This window comes from Olea europaea, chromosome 15 (assembly GCF_002742605.1).
Source record: "Olea europaea var. sylvestris chromosome 15, O_europaea_v1, whole genome shotgun sequence".
NCBI classification, from domain to species: domain Eukaryota; kingdom Viridiplantae; phylum Streptophyta; class Magnoliopsida; order Lamiales; family Oleaceae; genus Olea; species Olea europaea.
This window is the reverse complement of record NC_036251.1, coordinates 30,328,102-30,350,436: the sequence shown is the minus strand read 5'-3', so window position 1 is coordinate 30,350,436 and position 22,335 is coordinate 30,328,102. Positions and strand designations below refer to the sequence as shown.

At 33.2% G+C, this 22,335-nt stretch overlaps 2 protein-coding genes across 3 annotated transcripts; both read left to right on the top strand.

Moving 5' to 3' along the window:
* Nucleotides 1-3,135: 3,135 nt before the first annotated feature.
* LOC111410850 (branched-chain amino acid aminotransferase 2, chloroplastic-like) lies at nucleotides 3,136-8,598 on the top strand. Its single transcript, XM_023041423.1, has 10 exons — nucleotides 3,136-3,358; nucleotides 3,488-3,561; nucleotides 3,669-3,846; nucleotides 3,971-4,147; nucleotides 4,237-4,368; nucleotides 5,255-5,353; nucleotides 5,847-5,963; nucleotides 7,343-7,438; nucleotides 7,840-7,952; nucleotides 8,169-8,598. Exons 1-10 carry the CDS (start codon nucleotides 3,215-3,217, stop codon nucleotides 8,284-8,286), a joined length of 1,248 nt encoding a protein of 415 aa, XP_022897191.1. The 5' UTR covers nucleotides 3,136-3,214; the 3' UTR covers nucleotides 8,287-8,598.
* Nucleotides 8,599-11,998: 3,400 nt separating this feature from the next.
* LOC111410849 (serine/threonine-protein kinase Aurora-3) lies at nucleotides 11,999-17,521 on the top strand. 2 transcript variants are annotated; one of them, XR_002705777.1, is made up of 7 exons: nucleotides 11,999-12,229; nucleotides 12,497-12,739; nucleotides 14,573-14,668; nucleotides 15,109-15,323; nucleotides 15,530-15,602; nucleotides 15,698-15,857; nucleotides 17,490-17,521. XR_002705777.1 is itself a non-coding variant. In XM_023041422.1 (6 exons), the coding sequence occupies exons 1-6, from the start codon at nucleotides 12,080-12,082 to the stop codon at nucleotides 15,797-15,799; spliced, it is 879 nt and encodes a 292-aa protein (XP_022897190.1). In that variant the 5' UTR covers nucleotides 11,999-12,079; the 3' UTR covers nucleotides 15,800-16,027. The 2 variants fall into 2 exon arrangements, 1 of the variants encoding a protein (XP_022897190.1); XM_023041422.1 differs by lacking the exon at nucleotides 17,490-17,521 and having other exon boundaries at nucleotides 15,698-16,027.
* Nucleotides 17,522-22,335: the final 4,814 nt, after the last annotated feature.

The following is a 22,335-nucleotide window of genomic DNA, read 5'->3' as shown; positions in this document are numbered from 1 at the left end:
TTTGAAAGATTTAATCTCTTTTCTTCCCAGGGATACTGTCCCCAGTCTTCATAAGACAGAACTCTTAGAATTGAAATTTTTGAAAACATAATATTTGATTTGTCTCTTGGTTCAGGAGTATGAAAGATTAATGCAGAACCAGTCAAAGAAAGAATGGTTTCGTAATAATCTCTAGTTTTTTGGATATTTGAAGGCATGAACCAAAAGTTTTCTGGAAGAATACTTTCAAGGCAATCATCAAGACCACCATAACGATTGATCCAAGAGCTTTCCATTGTAAGAACACAATCAGAAAGACTCTTAGTAAAGTATTTGAAAGAGTTTGGAGGATTAATTTGAGGAAGTTTGCCAGAACTTTGAACAGCTTTTTTGAAATTTGAAAGGGTTGAGGACTCAGCTTTTTGCTTTTGATCAGGTTTTTTGATGAAGGTTGAAAGAGTATTTGAGGAAGATGAAGCTTCCTTTTGATCCTTTGGGGGATCTTCGAAGAAAGGAATTGAACTTTTCTTCTTTCTTGAGGTTTTAGTTTGAAAAGGATTTTGAGAATCCTCTTCTTCTTCAACTTTCTTTGCCCAACTCATTTTTCTCACTCTTTTGAATAAACTCTCTTGTGAGGAAATCTGCCAAGAAGTTTGATTTTCCTTGAATATATAGAATTTTGATTTATATATATATATATACATATATATATATACATATACATATATACATACATGTTAAATATTCAATTATAACCTTAATTTTGAAATATAAAACTTAAATATGATTTATGAAACGCAAAATTAAAAATAGGACTCCACTTAAAAAAACCTACTTAAGGTCAACTAGTTTATTAATTAGAAAAAACAGAGATTTGATCCATTTATAGAGTAAAATTAGGATGGTAATGGGGCCGAGAGCTAGGCGTTTAATCTTACAAGCTTGGTTCGTTTGGACACGAGCGAAGCTCATGCTTGGCTAGGTTCGGCCGATTGCTCATGGGCCGAGCCAATTTTTTTTTTTTTTTTTAATTTGAAAAGTTTGAAACCCTTATCCTTTATTGGGGTTTAGGACTGATTACTTTTAACATAGGTAAAATTAAAATTAAACGTTACTAAAATGTTACACGTACAATTTATTTTCTGAATAATCATAAAAAATTTAAAAAAATTAAAATTAATAATACTTACAAATTATGAAGTCCAATCTATAACATCTTCAACTATTAATCTACCCATTTCATCTTGGTTTTAAAGCTTTGTGTTTTCTCAATCATTCAAATACATCTCTGTGCAAGATAAATCCATGAAATACACTTTCAAAAAGTTTGAAGAGCCACACAAATGACAAATTTTAACCAAATTCACATTCGCATATAAATCTAGATTAATTTTTTTTTTTAATATCATCTGGATCTAATTGATTGCATTCATGGCCTTGCGAAAAATTTGGAACAATTTTTTATCATATTTGAAAGCGAAGACTTTAGGAAGTGATAAAGAAAGGTTCAAAATTTGGCAGGAGGCCAAAATTTGCATATAAATATAGAATTGACCGAACTCTCATTTGGAATAATATATGAATAAAGAGGTAAAATAATATAAATTTTATACTAAACTAGGCCGTGAGCACTTCGAAATGATATTAAGAATGCAATATTTCGATTTCATTTCAAATTGTCAGGAAATAATAATGAAGTATGGTGCCACATCAGATTTTTTGAATTTCTGTATCTCTTCTGTGATCAATTTTTTGTACGTGAAGCATTATTGATTGGCTATAATAAAAAGTAAGATACATCTTGATTAATAACTGAAAACAATAAATTCATAAGGCTCCATAATTAAAAGTCTTCCACATTCTAAGCATATCGAGCCAACATATATGCCACCTCATTTCTGGACTAGGGATTCTTGGAGCATGAGTTAAGCATATTGTTGATTGCTCTTTCTTTCAATGTTGCGTTGGTACTTTTATTTGGTAAGAACTATACCAAATCGTGATTCTTCATTTTATTGATCATGATTTGCCTCTTGCCTATTACACTCGTCAAATATTAATTTGATTAAGATTCAAAAATCTATGCTCAAGGCTCTACAAAAAATATACTATTGCAACATGAGAAATATATATTGATGATTATGATAAAGCCTACATTTAGTGTTCACAATCACCGAAGATTTTGTTGGTCATAAAGTTCCAACAATTTGCCTTAATGTATTTGGAATAATATATGGAAGAATAAAAATGTAAATTATAATTTCAAAAAAAAAAAAAAATTAAAAGTGATTTTTTTACTCTCACACATGTAACGATATCCAGAAATTATTTTGGATAAGATGGATAGTTGAATCTCATATGTTACTGCTAATATTCATTTGGGAACTACTTTAGCATGGTATTTTTTGGCTGAAATTATTATCTCATCTTGAAAATCATTTTTTCACAACTGATTTGTGGAAGCACCAAACGGTCACTTAGCCCACCAGATATGCGTCGGCTCGTGAGTTTCACCAACCAAACAAGTTCGGCACATGAAAAAATTTCGAGCTCAATTTAGCACATATCACTACTCAGTATGAATCCGAACATCTCATGAAACGAAACGAGATGTGTTAACCCGTGAGCAATTCAACCCATTTATCACCTTTAAATGAAAATTAGAAATTCCAACAACCAAATCCTCTTAGTTATCATTTGTTTCTGATATCACCAGGAAGGTTTGGCACCAATAAATTTAGTAGTCGAGACTGAAATGCATCGAGCAACACCTGGTGGTACTGGAGGAGTTAAGACTATAGGAAATTATGCAGCAGTAAGCTACTCTTTTGTGGATCCTTCTTTCCTTTGTGTCCTCTTTTGCTAGGTTCTTTATGTGCCTATTTATTTGCTAGCGTAGTAAACATCTTTTTCTGTGTGGTGGACACATCTCTACCTAAATATTTTCTTCTCTCTCTTCCGAATATCATAATGATAGATAACTATTTTTTTTTTCAAATTTATTTTCAATTATACATTTATTGATAGTCAATATTTTTCTCGATTTTTATATTACGTATTTATTTATTTTTATCAAAATATATTAAAATCAAAATTTTTTTTTTCTAAACCAAACATGGCTTTATTCTATTAACCGGATATTACCTCATTATTGTCCAGGCGAAGTACAATTACGACATAGACGTGTCTTGGAAAGAAGTTGGTCAAAAAGCGAAACTGAAGGCTGCAAAGAGAAATGGAGAGCGTCACTGTGTTCGCAGGCCTTCAGCCCAATCCCGCCACCGCCCACCACCAAACCCTCGGCCCTTCAGGCAGCCTTATTAAGCTTCTTCCTTCACTCCTTACCGACAAAAGGCACTTCTGCGCTCAACCTCTCAAGGTACCATTCAACCACGCGCTGTCTATGGTGATGTCATTATCGTTTCATTCCTGATTTGTGCCAATTTATATGTACTTTGATTTTATTTTCTATGATATATTTAAGTTATGAAAATTTAAATGTATGCAGCTGCAACAATCGCGTTTCGCCTCTTTTAGAGTAAATGACACTGCCAACACTGTCCCAGTGGCCTCACCCACCAGGTAATATTTTTAATTTAGAGCCAAATTTGTGTTTTAAGTTATAGTGAACTGACTTTAATTTGTTTTAATTGTGGGTTTATAGTTTATTCTATTTTTGGTTTGGGCAGCAATGTAGCATTAGAGTTGGCTGAAATTGATTGGGACAACCTTGGTTTTGGGTTTATTCCCACTGATTACATGTATATTATGAAATGCGCCCAAGGCAAAAACTTTTTGAATGGCGAATTACAGCGTTTTGGGAACATTGAATTGAACCCATCTGCTGGGATTTTAAATTATGGACAGGTCAGTGTTGTATTTTTATTCTTTTTTTTTTTTTTTTTACTGGAAATTATCTTTTAGTTTTAGGAGTTGCTCTATTCAGGTTGCCTTGTTTTCGCTGAATTACTTTTTTGAAATTATGTTGTAGGGATTATTAGAAGGTTTAAAAGCTTATAGGAAACATGATGGCAATATTTTGTTGTTTCGTCCTGAGGAAAATGCATTTCGACTAAGGACTGGTGCAGAACGTATGTGCATGCCTTCTCCTAGTGTAGAACAGTTTGTGGAAGCTGTAAAACTAACCATTTTAGCAAATGAAAGATGGGTAATGTGACAATTTAGCATAGCAATTTCAGTTTTTATTATGTTGCATAAAATTGGAATGTATGTATCTGCTTTGCTGTCTTCTATCAGATTCCCCCACCAGGTAAAGGTTCGTTGTATATAAGACCATTGCTTATGGGGAGTGGAGCTGTTCTAGGTCTTGCACCTGCTCCCGAATACACCTTTTTGATTTATGTATCACCTGTTGGCAACTATTTCAAGGTATCATGACTCTCTCATGGATTATGTTGCCACCTGAATCAGTTGCTTTATCATATCTTCTTTTTGTTATGTAATTCTATCTGCTTTAGGCTACCTTTCAGTACATTTAGGAATATTATTTTTGCTCTTTTGCTATGTGTTTCATGCATGCTTACTAATAATATAACTGACTGTTGACCGATATAATACATTCTGAAATCTGATTTATCACAACATCTGCTTCTAATGCTAATGAAGAATGGTGTAATTCTTGAATTTTGACTGTAAATTGTAACTACTGGTGGAAAGTGAGAAAGCACTATAAGTTATTTAGTTTGGCTTTCTCTATTAGAAATATCTTGTAATGTAGTTTAACAAAGGAGTTAGATACATCCAAAAAGTCTCTTTTGACCAACGAACCATCGCTGCAACTTTGGTGGTGTACCAAATTCCATACCTTCTCATCTTGATTGGGAGAATAGAAAAAAGGAGTAGAACTAGAGATACTGGAAGGAGGCATAGAATTAACAGTTGAACTAGTTTGGTTCTGTATCTCAATTTGACCTGAAGCTTGTCTTGATGCTCAGTCTTGTAACTGGTTCTTATAGACTTGATAATTACTCTCACACATGTAACGATATCCAGAAATTATTTTGGATAAGATGGATAGTTGAATCTCATATGTTACTGCTAATATTCATTTAGGAACTACTTTAGCATGGTATTTTTTGGCTGAAATTATTATCTCATCTTGAAAATCATTTTTTCACAACTGATTTGTGGAAGCATACTATCTAATGTACCATTCCTTTTGATCAATGAATATTCTTTACACAATTTTTTGTACCAGCTTCTAATACATACTCCACAAATCCTCTTAGTTATCATTTGTTTCTGATATCACCAGGAAGGTTTGGCACCAATAAATTTAGTAGTCGAGACTGAAATGCATCGAGCAACACCTGGTGGTACTGGCGGAGTTAAGACTATAGGAAATTATGCAGCAGTAAGCTACTCTTTTGTGGATCCTTCTTTCCTTTGTGTCCTCTTTTGCTAGGTTCTTTATGTGCCTATTTATTTGCTAGCGTAGTAAACATCTTTTTCTGTGTGGTGGACACATCTCTACCTAAATATTTTCTTCTCTCTCTTCCGAATATCATAATGATAGATAACCATAATATTCTTGCTTTCCCTCTTCCCATTAATTTGTTAAATTTTTTTCCTAGACCTAAACGCTTAATGAGGAGATGTTATTTCAATTAGCAACTTGTCGCTGCAACATGCTTATATATGCTTATCGAATATTTTCGACTGTGGAATTATGATCTGCCACTAAGGAAAATAGGGGTGGGTGGCTGGGGTGATTTTAAATTTATTTTGATGCCTAATGATATCTGATAAACCATGGAATTGGGTACTGTCCTTACTATATAATTAGATAATCTTTATATTCTGGTTATGCTGATGCGTCCTTTAATCCTCAAAACTATATTTTCTAGGTTCTAAAAGTACAGCTTGCTGCAAAAGCAAAAGGATTTTCCGATGTTCTCTATCTGGATAGTGTTCACAAAAGATATCTCGAAGAGGTTTCCTCTTGCAATGTATTTGTTGTAAAGGTACACACTTCTGAATTGGCTTAGTTGCTTATTCTCATTTGAGGCAAATCTATTTTGTGAATTTTATCTTTCTTGTAATACTATGTCAACTGCATCTTGTAACCTCATTTTTTGTGGAACTCGTACATTTTTGTTTGGATGTCTACTTTGTTCCCTCCTTAAGACTTAAGCGTATCAATAACTGAATCAATTGTGGTCATCAAGCGCATAGTGAAATTTGGCGTGCAAATAAAATTATTGCTCTTTTTATTTATTTATTCTATTTTTGGTTTGGGCAGCAATGTAGCATTAGAGTTGGCTGAAATTGATTGGGACAACCTTGGTTTTGGGTTTATTCCCACTGATTACATGTATATTATGAAATGCGCCCAAGGCAAAAACTTTTTGAATGGCGAATTACAGCGTTTTGGGAACATTGAATTGAACCCATCTGCTGGGATTTTAAATTATGGACAGGTCAGTGTTGTATTTTTATTCTTTTCTTTTAACCTGATATTTCATTGGATCCACCAATTTATGAATCTCAAAATGCTTTGTCAAGCAGGGCTAAATATCCTAGTTTTAGTATATACTAATGCTTATGATTGGATTTATGTAACTATGATGCTTCATTATAGAAATTTAATCTCTCTAGTATTTCTTGGTCATTGAAAACTTCATATCTTCGTCATCATTGGCATTGTTCATGCAAAAAAGGCAAAATTATATTCTCGGACTAATAAGTGACTAAGAAAGTTTGTAACCATAGACATTGAATTTAAATAATGCAATATTTTGGAATGTCATTATGATGATGGTCTTCATCCATTTTATATTAGTGAGCTTAGTGTTGGTGGCATGTTTTGGGGCCTTTCAGCATGACAAGAAATTAAAATCTGAGTTGATGAACAGATTACATTTTACACTATCTATTCAGACAAGACGACTGAATTTCTCAATTTTAACCCTTCGATATAACACATAATTGACATGTGTAGTAAATAATTATAATCAATTTTTGGATTTCTACATTAAATGATGGGATAAAATTGAAGACGCTCGTATCTGAGACATTAGTCTCAGAGGAGTTTAAGTTCCATTTAATATCCCTTGAGTTTGGATCTGGTTGTGTAGCAATAATTTGCATTTTGATCAATAATTAGTTGTTTAAGAACTTTGAGATGACGCATTGTGCCGTTCATGTAAAATGTACATTTTTTTCTTGACCAATCTCGGATCTCTTCAACTTCCTGTTATTTGTTTTGTCCAATTACTTGTTTTCCATGGTCATCCTTAATGTATGACAATATTTAATTTCTGCATATGGTGCTTCGCTTTATGAATTATCATTTCGGTAAAAATATAAAAAGCTAATGTCTGATAAACTCTTTATATTTCAGGACAATGTGATATCTACTCCTGCAATTAAAGGGACCATTCTTCCTGGTATTACACGAAAGAGCATAATCGATGTTGCTCTTAGTCAAGGATTCCAGGTAGAAGCTACTATCAGCAATGAGCTTCTGAAAACTTTAAATGAACTACTGTAGTCGGCTTGTAATGCCCTTGAAACCTTAAAGGCCCTACTGTCAAGGGAAAATGATTATTGACGGTTTATTGGTTGCTTCCTGACCAAGCTGATTCCATAGATCTCTTCAATGCACCCCCATCCCCACTCCGACCCCCACCCCACCAAAAAATAAAAAATAATTAAATTATAGGTTCCTGAGTAAAAATTGGCATAATATATAAGAAAATTATGTATTGATATGTCTATGGCAATAGCTTTAAAAACTCGGTTATTTAAAGGATTCTCGTTCACATCTCTGTCGACTTGGGTGTGCAGGCCTTTCAAATCAATTTGATATTAATATAGTGTGTATCTATTGATATTTAGGTTGAGGAACGGTTTGTAACAGTGGATGAATTGCTTGACGCCGATGAAGTTTTTTGTACGGGAACTGCTGTGGTTATATCCCCTGTAGGAAGCATAACTTATCTTGGTAAAAGGTAATTTCTATGTACTAGTTGCCTCATTATGATAAATAATTCATCCCACAAAAAAGTGATGGGTTGAGAATTCGTAAATCATGTACTCTCTTAACTTTTTCATTTTTCGATACGATTAAAATTAACATGAAAAGTTATCGCGTAGTCCTGTAAAAGAGGGAGCGAGTTCCTACCTTAATTTCCTATCACGAACAATATGTCTTGCACTTCGTGCAGGGTAACTTACGGAAGCGAAGGGGTTGGAGTTGTGTCCCAGCAACTATATTCCTCACTCACCAGCCTACAAATGGGACTTGCTGAGGATAAAATGGGTTGGATTGTTGAGCTCAAGTAGGCTTGAAGCTCTACTCTTCAATTCTGTGTCTTTGTTTGGATTCTGTGCAGAGTTTTGAGCTGAATTTCTGTGGGATTTAGCCACTTTGGTACCCCTTCCATTTTAATTTGATTCTCATTGACAGTTTGGATAATAGTGTTTAATATAAGTATTCTGTTGATTTCTTGCTGTAGATTATTTTGGGCCTGTGTGTGTATGTAGGGCTGTTAATAGCATTTTCAAGATACTCTCTTCATGTAAGTATCCTATTTTAGAGAGTTGAGATATAAAAATAAGTTGTAAGAGACTTTCTACTTTAAATTTTTTAAAATAGTGAGTGTGTTTGGTTTTTCAAATTATTTTTACTTATAATGATTGTATTTAATACATTATATATTTCAGCGCTATACTTATTAATTATTCAAATCATGAATATTGATCTGAACATCTAAAAAATATGTCAAAATAGAATTAGAGGGGGATGTTTCTTTGAAAAGCAAAATAAAGAACCAAAATAGTGTCTTGAAGATGTTCTAATAATTGTATTTTGAATTACAAATTTCAATATTCTACTTCTTAAATTATTGAAATCATATTCGAATTGATTGATCGTTGATATATAAAAAAATTTGTTAAACAAAATATGTGGAGAGTGTTACTTGAAACAAACAAAATGAAGAGTTAAAATAAAGATAATATTGTTGGAGTGTATAAAAAAATTTATACTTTAAATTTAAATATGCCTTTTTTTTATTATACATTAGAAGCTCATTATAAAGTTCGTTAGTGCATCTTTTAGACTCTCTCTATTTTTAAATAGCATATCCTATAATTTAGAGAGTAAAAGATTTTGAATACTTCAACATACTTTTTATATTTAATACTTAATTTTATTAATCTTAAAAAATGTTTATTATTTTTTCTTATCTTTTATTTTCACTAGCTTCTATCCAAATTATTTTATTTTTTTCTTCCATTGAAAATTGAAATACATTGAATGCATTTAATTATAGAGAGTAGGTTTGGCTCTCATTTAAAAAAAAATAAAATTAAAATGTTAATTTAAAGAGTCTCTTAATACATAATTTTAAGAGTCGACTCGTTAAAATAAAGAGTATGTTATGTTTAAAGCGTTTTATGGAGATGCTCTTAAAGGTTCTAATTCGACTTTTAGTTTGGGTCTAGTGTGTGCTTGACGAATTCATTTTAAGCTAGTCAAATATGCTTTTTAGTCATATATTTTATATGTTTCTTAATTTAAAACTCTCTCTTTTTCACACATTTTGTAGAACTTACAATGTATAAGAACTTGGAGTTTTGCCTAGCATACATTAAGTTTGCCAAAGATCGATCAGAACTCACTGCCTAAACATATAGCGCGATACTTTTGGTATGCAGCATACCCTGCTTGCGTGTGGAATACCGGCGATGGCCCTAATTGTTATACTACTCGAGTTCGGCCTTCTTAGCATGGGCTGGGTCTTTTGAGCTTGACCTCTTGAGCCTGCTGTCAAGTTTCACGTTCAGTTATTATTCATACTATTTCAAGTGGACTTTTTTATTTTTCGATTTTTATTTTTTTATTTTTTTTCCGTCTAAAATGACTTCCATAGCTTCTTAGCAGTTTTCATGAGAGTGAATTACATAAATGGTCACTGAACTTTGTTAGAGGTTTCCACGGAGTCACTGAACTTTAAAAATCATCAAATTCATCACTAAATTTTATAAAAGATTTTCACGAGGTCACTGAATTTTAAAAATAACATTATTTATCACTAAACTTTGCAAAAGGTTTTCCAAGGATCACTAAATTTAGTGAGCACTGAAAAACTTTTCGTAAAGTTCAGTGACTAAGTAGAAACTTTTTGCAAAGTTCAGTGAAGAATGGGGTAATTTTTAAAGTTCAGAGACCCCATGAAAATCTTTTGCAAAGTTCAATGATAAATTGGATAATTTTTAAAGTTTAGTGACATCGTGTTAACTTTTTGTAAAGTTCAATGACCATTTGAGTAATTACTCTTTTTTCATGGTACTATACACATTGTACAGCGAGTCTGCTAAGCCGTTCATGATGTAGTTTTGGCATAGAAAATTCGAACATTTCCAAGCATCAATCGCACTAATCGCTTGAATATCTCTCTCACCCTCATTGAGTTTTGGAGTAGTTTCAGTCAAGAATCTTGCAAGAGTTAAGTTGGTTAGTTAAAATATCTTTTTCTACTGCCACCTCTTGAAATTCAAGTTGAATTTCTCTAATTTTTTTCATGATTTACCGAAACAGTAACAATATGCCCAATTGTTGAAATCACAGTTTGACTCAAAGCATGGCTTGGCAATTTCGCCATAGCCTGAGTTACAACAGAACTTGGCTCTTGAGCCACAGCAGAGCTCACATGCTGGTTTCCAACAGCAACAGTTTAGAACAAGGGATTATTGTTGTTTGAAGAAATGAATCGCTTCTACAACTCATCTAAAGGTTTGTTTGTCAATTTTTTTTTTTTTAAAATTATATTTTCATAAATTCATTTTCGATTACACATTCTACGTGATCGATAACCTTTTCTCACTAATTAACCAAAGGCCCAAACCCAATCCCAAGGAACAGTGAAGCTTCATAGGGTCTTTCTGTCGATGTGCAGGTAGTCCGCATCTTCATAAACATACCTATTTCACCGAGCCTCTCTCCGAGACAATGCCCAGATCGTTACGCGTTTCGTGCGGGTCTGAACTTACCCGACAAGGAATTTCCACATTCTTTAGAAAAATAATTTTCTTTGCTAATATCTATGTCAAATAAGCTTCAAGTGGCCAGCGAACAAAACGAACGTTGTTGATTTAAAATTTGTAAGGTTGGAAAGAAGTCAAGAACCCGAGGATTATGCAATGTACTATAACAACAATTACTATGTATTAGTCATTATAATTGAGTGACCTTATTTATTTTCATTAATCGGGTGATTTTATGTTGCAAGTTAATTTTGTATTTAACAAGTGTAGATTTCACTTTCTTTTCACATTTCATAATCTAATTTTTTCCCCTCTTAATACAATAATCACCACATCTTCATTTGTTACATTTCTAACTTCAAAATCCAATATAAATTACATTTCTTAACTGTAGACTTTAGTATCTTGACATGGCAAGATCAACCGTAAGGAAACCCGTTCGAATTTCTCAAGCTGATCATAAATCTTTTAATTTTAAAAAGTAAAAATAGAAAACTACAATTAAAAAATATAATCAAATGGGATGGTAAGTGACGATATTTTAATCCTCGTTCCACTTCGTTCATGTGTTGCTTCCGTCTTGCCTCTTAAGAACTCTAGAAAGTGTTTGGTTAAACTTGAGGTTAAATAGCGATGGAGATCCCCAACATTTAACCACTTACACCTCTGACTTAAAAAATAGATTATTTTGCATCCTCAATATTTTTGATTGCAAAAATACAATGTTACTATATTAACGTACCGTGTTTTTCTTTTTGTAACACAGCAACGTACATGTTATACTTTTGTAACGTATTACGTTTCACCACTACTATCACCACCGCCATTGATGTCCATTTTTATTGGCAATTTCACCCTTCATTAATATTTCCCACACAAAACTTATCCGCTGGGGATCAAGTTACTATAAATCTTATAGATTAGGGATCAATATTGCAATTTCTACAACTTCCAAACCGGCACGATTTTGAAAGTTCCAATTTCCCTCCCCATTCCCATTCCCATTCCCATCCCAATCTCATTAATCCCTAATTCCCTAATTTCTCCAGTTTTCTCTGTAATTCTTCTATTCATTTTCTCGTCTTCAATGACTTCTCAATCCCAAACCCATCACAAGAAGCCCCCCAAACAACCCCTGAAAAGCCCACAAAAGCAATGGTCCCTTGCCGATTTCGAAATTGGCAAACCCCTAGGCAAAGGAAAGTTCGGCCGTGTCTACCTCGCCCGTGAAATCAAGGTATAAATATAATGCAGTGGAGATCCAATTAATCGAAATTTGAGTGATTCGTTTCTTTTGTTATTTGATAATTGTTAGATTACACACTGCTGATGCTGAGAAAATTGTATTTCTGGGAATTTGAGTGATTATTATTATTTTTTTTTCTGGATTCTTGTAAGAGTAATTATATAGTGGCGCTGAAGGTCATATAATAGTGCTGAGGAAATTGAACTTTTGGGAATTTACGTAATTTGTTTTTGATTTTTGGGCTTTGGTTTATGATAGAGCAAGTATATAGTGGCGCTGAAGGTGATTTTTAAGGAGCAGATAGAGAAGTACAGATTGCACCACCAGTTGAGAAGGGAAATGAAGATCCAGACCAGTCTCCGTCACCCAAATGTCTTGAGACTGTTTGGATGGTTCCATGATGAGGAACGGATTTTCTTCATCTTGGAATATGCTCATGGAGGTGAACTCTACAAAGAGCTACGGAAATCTGGCCATCTCTCTGAAAGACAAGCTGCCACTGTAATCTCTATTTATTCTTCTTCATGCATGTTTATGTGTGTATATACAACTGTGCGTTTGTGTAAGAATATCTTGTTGAGATTGAAATGTGAAATTAATTGTGATTTAATATTGAATTTCCTCTGTACAAAAGGGAATTAAGTGAAATACGAATACGAATTATTTGGGAAACAAGAAATTTATCATATGCATCAATGGATGCTTACACAGCAGATCCAAAACAAATAGCAATTTGAACATCCATGAAAATTCACCCTTATCATATCTTGTCTCAATTCTTTATATATAGGTCGATATCAATCTGGTCACACTCCTATAATAAATTAGAAATTGCGATCGAGTTGTAAATAGAGGCATCGAAGACAATTAGATTTCAGCTTGATTTTAAACTATGAATGCAGGTGCTAGATAGCCTGTTCATGAACGTGGCAGAAACAATTTATTCTTTTAAATAACGACACGCACATTATGAGCATATAAAATATAGTAATTTCTGATTATGCGACGGAAAATGAAGCATTCAGTAGTATAATGTCCATTTTATTTTCCATGAAAGCCAATGAACTGCATTCATTTCTAAATTAAAACAAAGAATTGCACTTACCTCGATGAAGGAGTTTAACTTTAGGACGGTAGAAGTCATATTCTTTTGTAGTTTCCAAATAAATTATCTTACTTCATTAGTTACATTTATGTCATATATTTTTATTCTCCCATTGTCATTGAAAAAGTACTCACTAGATGCACATCCAAGTGTATTCCGTTAGAATGAATAGATGATAAAGATAAATCGACATTTGAAAAACACATTAAAGTACAATAGAGAGCTCTATATTTAGAGGGAAAATTTGACATAAAATGTATGTTTCAAGCTCTGTAGGTTTCGGTGTGATACATGAGTGTATTTCAAATTCTTCAATTTGAGTGTGTGATTGTGTGTGTTTTTTCGAATATCTATTGATTACCCTTTGTTTTAGAATCTGTTAATTATTTTTTCACCTTATCATATTTGTTATTAATATCTATTTTGCTGAATGTGCAAAGTGCATTGTCAGCAAACAGCTTCTTTATCTCTTTGCAAATGTTACAATGTCAGGTTTAGACTATAATTATTTAATTTTTGTAAAACACCAAGAATTCCTATTACGGAACTGTATAATTGATAAGATCACCTTAGATTATAATTGTTTACCTTGCGATTTTATATTTTTTTTTATGTGAAGTTACTCTTAGCCTTTAAGATCTCCAAATAGCAAGCATCAATGTTCATAAAAAATTAGTAGTTTTTGTTGTTTGAAGTCAATGGAATGACTTTGCCGAGCCCAATTACCTAAGTAACTTCTTAAATTTTTTGGTGGTCTCTTTCTTAATTTTTCATTTTGTATTTTGCTTTATTTTCAGCTATTATATCTCAATAGCAAGAAATGGTTTGTGGTTCTTCCAACGTGATGGCATCAGAAAATTTGTAATTCATAAGGAATTGTTCTCAATAATTTGGCTATTGTCACAGGAATTGCAGTCCATTTAACTTTCATTTCAGTTTATCTTTGGAAATGTTTGTGTCTGTACTTGAGCATAATCTTTTCATTCTTTGATGTACACCAGGGTAGGAACCGTGGCACATAATTTTGATTAATTAAAATTTATAGTGTGTGATATTCTGTCGCATGGATTTAGTTTGTTTTGCATGAAGCTCCACGTGTTTGTCTCTCTCTCAACTCTTTAATTAATTTCTCATCCTATAAATTGCAATATTTTCTGTAGTAATTTAATTTTGGATATCTCTCGCTATTGAGATGTACGTATTAATTTTTGTTTTGTTTGGAAATGCAGTACATAGCGAGTCTCACACAGGCCTTGGCATACTGCCATGAGAAGGATGTGATTCACAGGGATATCAAACCAGAGAATTTGTTACTCGACCATGAGGTGACGCCACTCTCTGGAATTACTTTGTATGTTCCAACTTTTGATGAAAATTGACAAATACACGAGTAAAAACAAGGTATTTTAAACTTGCTTTTTCAACATTGGCGACTCTTATCTCTAATTATTTGTTCCTTTCACTGCCATTCTAAATATACTGGATCTTCTTAAAGCTATAAGAGCTGTATATTGTTTACCTGATTTTCGGTGAGGCACTCTTAATAAATAAATAGTGATCTTTACTCTAAGCTAGCATAATTTGTTAACTTCCGTGTTATATTGTTAATAATCTACATCTAATTGAGTAAGAAAAAGCTTTTGTTGGTGTACTTATGTTTTCACCATATTTACTAATAGGAATTTTCTGAAATAATTTGAAACCTAAATGTGCAATCTAGATACTGGTTTATGTGTTAAGAATATTACTTACATATCAATTATAGGGTCGGCTGAAAATTGCTGACTTCGGATGGTCTGTGCAATCAAAAAACAAGAGACACACTATGTGCGGAACTTTGGACTATTTAGCACCAGAAATGGTGGAGAATAAGGCTCATGACTATGGAGTTGATAATTGGACTTTAGGCGTTCTCTGCTATGAATTTTTGTATGGTGCCCCTCCATTCGAGGCAGAAAGCCAGAAGGACACATTTAGAAGGTAAGAATTCTATAGTTTACTTGTGGCACATTAGGCATGCTAGATTGTACAGTATTTGATAGGATTAAGAGAAAGTAAGTCAAAATCTTGTCTGTTTCAATTGTACAGTAGCGTTTTAATGCCGCGTACCAAATATGCAATTAATATTCATCTTCCGACTTCATCATAGTGGGCAGATGCTGACAAGATCTATGTTGACTGTTTAGGATTATGAAGGTTGACCTTAACTTCCCTGACTCCCCTCTCGTTTCTTCTGATGCTAAAAATCTCATTAGCCAGGTAGAGTTGTCTATGACGTTTTATAACTTAAGAGGAGAAAACGGTGATGAAAGTTTATGTTCATTTCTAATGCCCTTGGCCTTATCTGTCTATAGCTTCTTGTAAAGGACTCGACAAAGAGGCTCTCCCTTCAGAAGATCATGGAACATCCTTGGATAGTTAAGAACGCTGATCCCACGGGAACCTGCTCGAATTAATGTTGTGTTTTATGTTCCAGTTTAGGAAAATGGTGGAATTGAACCTGTTGAATCCGAGGTTCGATATTTTAACAAAATATGTACGATGATGATTTTAGCTTGAATTTATAGTTTGTCCCATAATATCTATTTTGTGTCTGTCTGTTTAGTCTTGAATACGTTTTCTTATGTACTTACATTGATCTTGGTTCTTGGAATCATTTTCATAAATGTTATAAATACCTTGTTTCCGTCATAAACTTGTAACAACTATAAATTGTCAAAAACCTGGACAGCCATGATACGTTTTAGATTTGGGCATTCGAGAACTCGAGTCATTCTTTATAATAATAGCTATCAGTTGGACTCGACTCAAAAACGTAGTTGTTGGATTAAGAGGACGTAATGAGTCCATCAGTCCACATCATATGTGAGAGTAGCAGTGTCAAACCTGGTGGGTCCAACATCGCCTACTCGGGACCAGCCCGATTAAAATGGCCCATAGGTCAAGTGGGTCGGTTCGCGTGCCTATAGATGTAAATATCAGCTCAGGTCGATTGTACTAATTGGGCCTGGCAATTAATCAGCAAGCCCATTGATATTTAGAAAATTAAATAATATATATATATAAAACTCAAGCCTATTTTAGCCTTACAGTTGTGTTAAGGTTGGGTAAAAGTCAATCCAAACAGCTCAAACCGATGAACTCAACCCAACCCAATTGAAATTAAAAACCAATCCATTGGAGAATCAAATTTGAGGTTGGGTCTCGAGCTATGTATTAAAATCCAATTTAATCCAATCCAATTTGATGAATTAAAAAATTTAACTCGTAAAATGGAAAAACCTATATAGACATAATAGGTTGGGCCCATCTACTCACGAGTCGAGCCCACGAGCTCTTTTTTTTTGTTCCCTTTTTCTACGAGCCCATGAGCCATGGGCTCGTAAACTTTAGGCTCGTGCGCCTGTGGGCGAGCTGAGCGGGTTCAGCTTGCCTCGCGAGGAGGCCCGCTCGGCTCGTGCTTGGACTTGTCCAAATACGAGCTCGAGTTGCTTACAAGCCTTCTTTTTACGAGCCGACGGTCGCTTGGTTCGATTGCCACCTCTACGTTATAGTAGAGCCAAGAGAAGGAATTCCAAAAAAATTATAAAAAGAAAATGCTCCATAGTTTTAAACTTATTTATAAATTAATTCTTAAAAAGAATTCCTTACATAAGCTAAAAATAACGGAGATGTTCTAGTTGTTTCAAATTTTAAAAATTGTTCAGATTGTATTAACAATAATTTGAATTAGACCCAAGCCCAACTGACCAACCCAATCCAATCCAAATAAACCTAAGCTTGATTGATTTGGATTTTATTTAAACAATAATTGGGTTGAGTTTTATCCAACCCAAACCATGTCCAACTCTATGTATAAGGCTGAAATAGCCTTAAAAAAAATAAAATAATAAATAAATAAAGTGGGCACTGACAGCATTAAGAATATGCTTTTCACGGTTTATTTTTAATTTTATAAGGTTTTTAATTAAGAATAGCCTTAAATAAGGCACTGACAGCATTAAGAATATGCTTTTCATAGTTTATTTTTAATGTTATAATGTTTTGTAATTAAAATAAGGTTATTTCATATTCATTTTGTAATTTTTTGCGATTAAAAATTAATATTGACTTACTTTATTTTAATATTGACCGGTTCATGGGCAGGTCCTCGGGTCTATGTATGTTTACGGGCCGGCTCATTAACCAGTTTAGCCTGGTTCTAAAGCAGGATTTGGTTGTGCCAGTTCCTTACTTGGACGGCAACCGGTTCGCCCATTTTTACACCTCTATATGAGAGTTTAGTAGTTAGATCTTTACTGATTTATTAAATTTGTGAAGATGTTATTATAGATATCAATTTCAATTTTGGGTCTATTCTCATCTTTTCTTTTATTATCATCTTAGGACAATCTCTTTCAACTATGTCTAAATTTTACTACAGTTAAAATATATTTTATTTTTCGCACTTACCTTAGACCTATACATGCCAATAATACCAAATAATGATCACAAGTAAAGTACTGACACATAATTCACACAAAATAGTCAAGTAAATTTTTCTTAAGTCACATGCAATTATATCGTTGTAAAAAAAAAATGGTGACAAATTCACATAGAATTTAAGACAATTAACTAACATGTAGCAACAAACAATAATTACCCCAAACCTAACGTCACATCACATGATGACTTCTAACGCGAAAAATAATAATTAACCTACACATTTATTTTAACTGCAATAATAAAACGCAAAGAGTACGATACCGAGCGGACCACGTCTGAAGGTCCGTAAATATCGAGACATGCGAATTCACCACTTTAGAAATATCACTATTCATCCTAAAGTCTACAGTAACACGAAAACAGCACCCGACACCCGAACGTTCAAGGACAAAATCATTCAACTTTCATTGTATTGCTCAAAACTGAAATCCGACAACACAGCAGGGTCTGTATCATCTCCAGAAATATTCTATGTGAAGACACCATCGCCAGATTCCAGTCGACGCGCCCTCACGCGCCTCGTCAGCCTCCCCACGCGCCGGCAACGGCGATCCACGCGTCGGCAACTTGTCACCATTCCGGCTTCTTCTCGGCGTGCACAGTCCACCAGTGGTGTCCGTTTCGCCTAAGTCGTTTTGGTTTCACCAGAAAACGCCTAAACAGATTCGGCAGAAATTTGAAAAAATCCCAGAAAACTGTCCAGTTTTTTTGTCCGATTTCTGGTCACTTCCAACCCGTTTTTCAGCCCCAAAAATCACAGATTTATCAACAACACAAGCTCTGATACCATTTGTAGCGTAAATCCCTCGATAAATCTTGATTCCGGGCTCAGAAAATAATCAAACGAACACCGATTTACCTCGACTCAACCCGAGACTTTCGCTTTCACTTTGGACTGTCCAAACTCTCTCAAACCCCACAAAGGAAAATGATGGTGGTGTTAACAATCCACAAAGGTATGAAGAGGAAGAAGAAGATAATACAATGGTTGCAATATCTTATTGAAATCATCGTTCATCTAGCACAAGAAATGAATATTCGTTTTCCACACATATCTCCAGAGGGTCACAAGGTGGCAGATTTGCAAGCCAACATATGGTACAAAGACGAAGGTTACAAGTTCTTAATGGCAGGAGCTTCAAGGTTTGGGCAAAGGACATAAAAGGATGGACAAACTGGCCATTCCGTCTCTGAGATTGATTTTTCACTCACAACCTCACATGGCTTCTCTCTCTTTCTGCTGTCTCTCTTCTTTCAACTCTCCTCTCCATTGCTATAACACACACAGACACCAAAATGGTTGGGAGATAAATACATATATATAGGTTAGTTTAGGTCACCAAATATGAGCCAAGAGATCTCTAAGTGGGCTGCCATATAACCTAAACTAATTGGTCAATTTTCAACTCTATATTAATCACTAAATGGTCTAACTAACCAAATAATCATTCAACCCAAACCTGAGCCATCCAAAAGCGTAGTTTGTCTCCGAGCCGAGCCAAGTCCATGGTTCCGATAAATAATCTGACAACTGTTTTAAATCATCGTCCGAATTATTAGGTATCAAAAAAACCCAACAATTATAACTTTGTAATTCTATTTCCTTCATGAAAACCGTTCCTTTTACCAATGAATTTGACAAATAATATCAGCCTTCGAAAGATGTACTAAAATCTTTTAAAATCATTATACTCACATTCAAATACACCCAATAAAAGTTTTACTAAGTTTAGATCGTTAGATTAACCAAAGTTCACGGCTAATATTATTTGATATCTTATGTTAAATATTTATGATCAATTCATCCATGGACCGCCAACATCATTCTATTCTTGATAAGGCAATTAACTATAGTCTATATTTGCTTATCTTAAAGTAAAGTTCAATGATCTAAAAGTCAACCTCTTATATCAATGTCTCCGGGCTTGCTCCAAGCCATAAGGAATTTTTTTTGAGTCACATAGTAAACTTTCCTTTATTTTCAAATCTTTTATGGGAGATATACAGTCCTATTTGATTTAGCTAAAAAGTTAATAAAAATTTAAGTCAAAATCAACAATTAATTTTAATCATATAATTCATGAGATACCTAATTTTTATTAACTTTTTAATTAGAATTTTATTAACTTTTATTCAAATTTACTAAAAATCTTATTTTTAGCAAAACCATGATAGATTTTTTATTCTAATTCCCATTTATTAAGATTGTTTCAAAATCTAGTTGGTCTATATCCCAATCAAATTGTGTTGCTAAAGTTGAAATGACTATTTATAGTATACTTTACTACTGGGAGAATATTTCATTACAATCCACCAACTTAGTGCTTGTTTGGTAGAGATTTTGTTAATTAATTTTTTGTCCGTTAGGAATAAATTGGGTCTTACCTATGAGAGAAGAATTCAAAAATGACGGCTGTAATAGTAAAATAACGATAAAAAAAATTGATGTTAATTGGATTAAAATCTCTATCAAACATGGTCTTAACCTTAATCTAATATCTTTTCACTATTTTTTTTTCTTTTTTAACTTTAAAGATCCATTTAATATTTTTACCTTCAGGTTTATTGACCAATATCCAAGTTTGATTCTTGTGCAAAGAAGTATCTCTTTCATTGTAACAAGCCAGCTTTGATTCTTTTTGCTTAACAACTTCATATTTTTCCAACCATACGATAGCAAGAAATTAATTTTAATCAATAGAATATTTGGATTTATATCCGCATGACAACAAGGTTTATAACCATGAGACAACATAAATATACGAAACAAAAAATATTTTCTTTCCTATTTTTGATTCAACCTTTATTTTGGAACGCAATAAGAGCACGATTTTTGACCTAATTTTGGGACCTATAAATCATAGATACACGCCTTTGTCTACAATTATAGGAAAGGCTTGTGGGGATTCAAATTACACATATTATTTAGGCCAAATGAGGTTCTTAGGGAGACATTCATATATCGTTCAAAGAGGAGAGTCAAAGAGAAAGCTTTTGATAAGGGGGGGAAAAAACCTATATATTCAAATCTTTATAAAATCTTGATACAAAACACAACTACACTTATTTTCATATAACAATTTCTTGAATTGAAAAAGAAGAAGAGTCAAAGGAGATTCATCGAGAAGTCATGGTAGATATTCAAGACTTTAAGATTACTTTCCATCTTCTTTTCAATTGTTCATTTTGGATGATGTATCAATTATTTTGTATTTTTGTAATCAATTTGATGCTTGGTTAATTGTATAGATATTAAGATAACGTTGAACCCTACTTTTGAAATTTTGATATCTGCTTATGAATTTTGACATAAAAACATGTGTTGAATTTTGAATGATTCTTAGGAACTTAATACTTTTCAATTAATTGATCACTAGTCTAATTGTCTAGTGATTTCTATTTGCGTTCGAGAAAAGGAATAGAAATTTGATACGTAGTAATCATCATTGTAAAGTTTGATAGGAAATAAAGATGTATCACTATGCTCTTCATCATATTATTAATATTTTGTAATATTAATGCATCCTTACATGTTCACATTCTTCATAGAGATATAAGAGGGTCAAATGCAATGATAGATTTAGTTATGTTGGAATTTTGTATCGAAAATTGGTTGTGACTAATTTTAAATATTATTTAAGTGGAATTCCTTATTTGATGAATGAGAAATTAAGCCAAAAGTAAACCGCTTAAATACTTGAAATTATTGGAAAATCGTATAGAATATTGTGAAATATTCTAGAAATATATGGATGAAAAGATGTGTCTTTTCGCATAAAGGATCATGAATATGGGTACGATTAATTTCGAATAATTATGTCTCTTTATGAGAAGTGTCTCTTGGTATGGTTGTGTCTTTTGACATACCTTTCCAACCACTATATATTAACCCCATATGTTTGGATTTAATCATTTAGAAATTCAAGTCAATAGATAATTCCATATCATTCCATTACATGTCTACAATTTAATTTGCATTAACCACTTGCATCAAAGTCATGATTATGGTAGAGAGAGAATTCCATTCGAGTTCATTGATCTAAGCCATTTGGAGTGCTCTTATGACTAGATGTGGTTGTTATATCTTGGGAGATGATTGCCGAGAAAATTGTTAGCACCGATACGGGGCAAATTCATCTTAAGAACAAAGTGTTCAACACTTGCCTCGGTCGAAAATCCATCGCTTGCATTCTCTTGCTTCTTCTGATTTCTTTGATTAAACTTTGATTTTAGAAAAAGATTAACTTTATTTACATGTTTATATTGCAATGTTCGATCCTAAAAATGGCTTGCTTTCGTTCAAGAATTGAAAAGAGATTAATCCATATTCGTACATTCGAATTTGGTAACTATTATTGTTTTGCTTCTCAAATTCATTTTGGTAAATCGAAATTACGTTTCGATTTCACGGAAATTAATGACATGAATATAATATGCACAATATCGGTAAAATTTTCCAACAAGTTATACTTGAGAAAGATTATTAAATTAATAAGGAATATTGATT

Coding starts and splice junctions, on each gene's coding strand:
- LOC111410850 (XM_023041423.1), top strand. CDS start 3,215: ATGGAGAGCGTCACTGTGTTCGCAGGCCTTCAGCCCAATCCCGCCACC. Junction 4,148..4,236: donor TTTTAGCAAATGAAAGATGG/GTAATGTGACAA, acceptor GTCTTCTATCAG/ATTCCCCCACCAGGTAAAGG. Junction 7,953..8,168: donor ATAACTTATCTTGGTAAAAG/GTAATTTCTATG, acceptor CACTTCGTGCAG/GGTAACTTACGGAAGCGAAG.
- LOC111410849 (XM_023041422.1), top strand. CDS start 12,080: ATGACTTCTCAATCCCAAACCCATCACAAGAAGCCCCCCAAACAACCC. Junction 14,669..15,108: donor ATTTGTTACTCGACCATGAG/GTGACGCCACTC, acceptor TATCAATTATAG/GGTCGGCTGAAAATTGCTGA. Junction 15,324..15,529: donor CAGAAGGACACATTTAGAAG/GTAAGAATTCTA, acceptor TTGACTGTTTAG/GATTATGAAGGTTGACCTTA.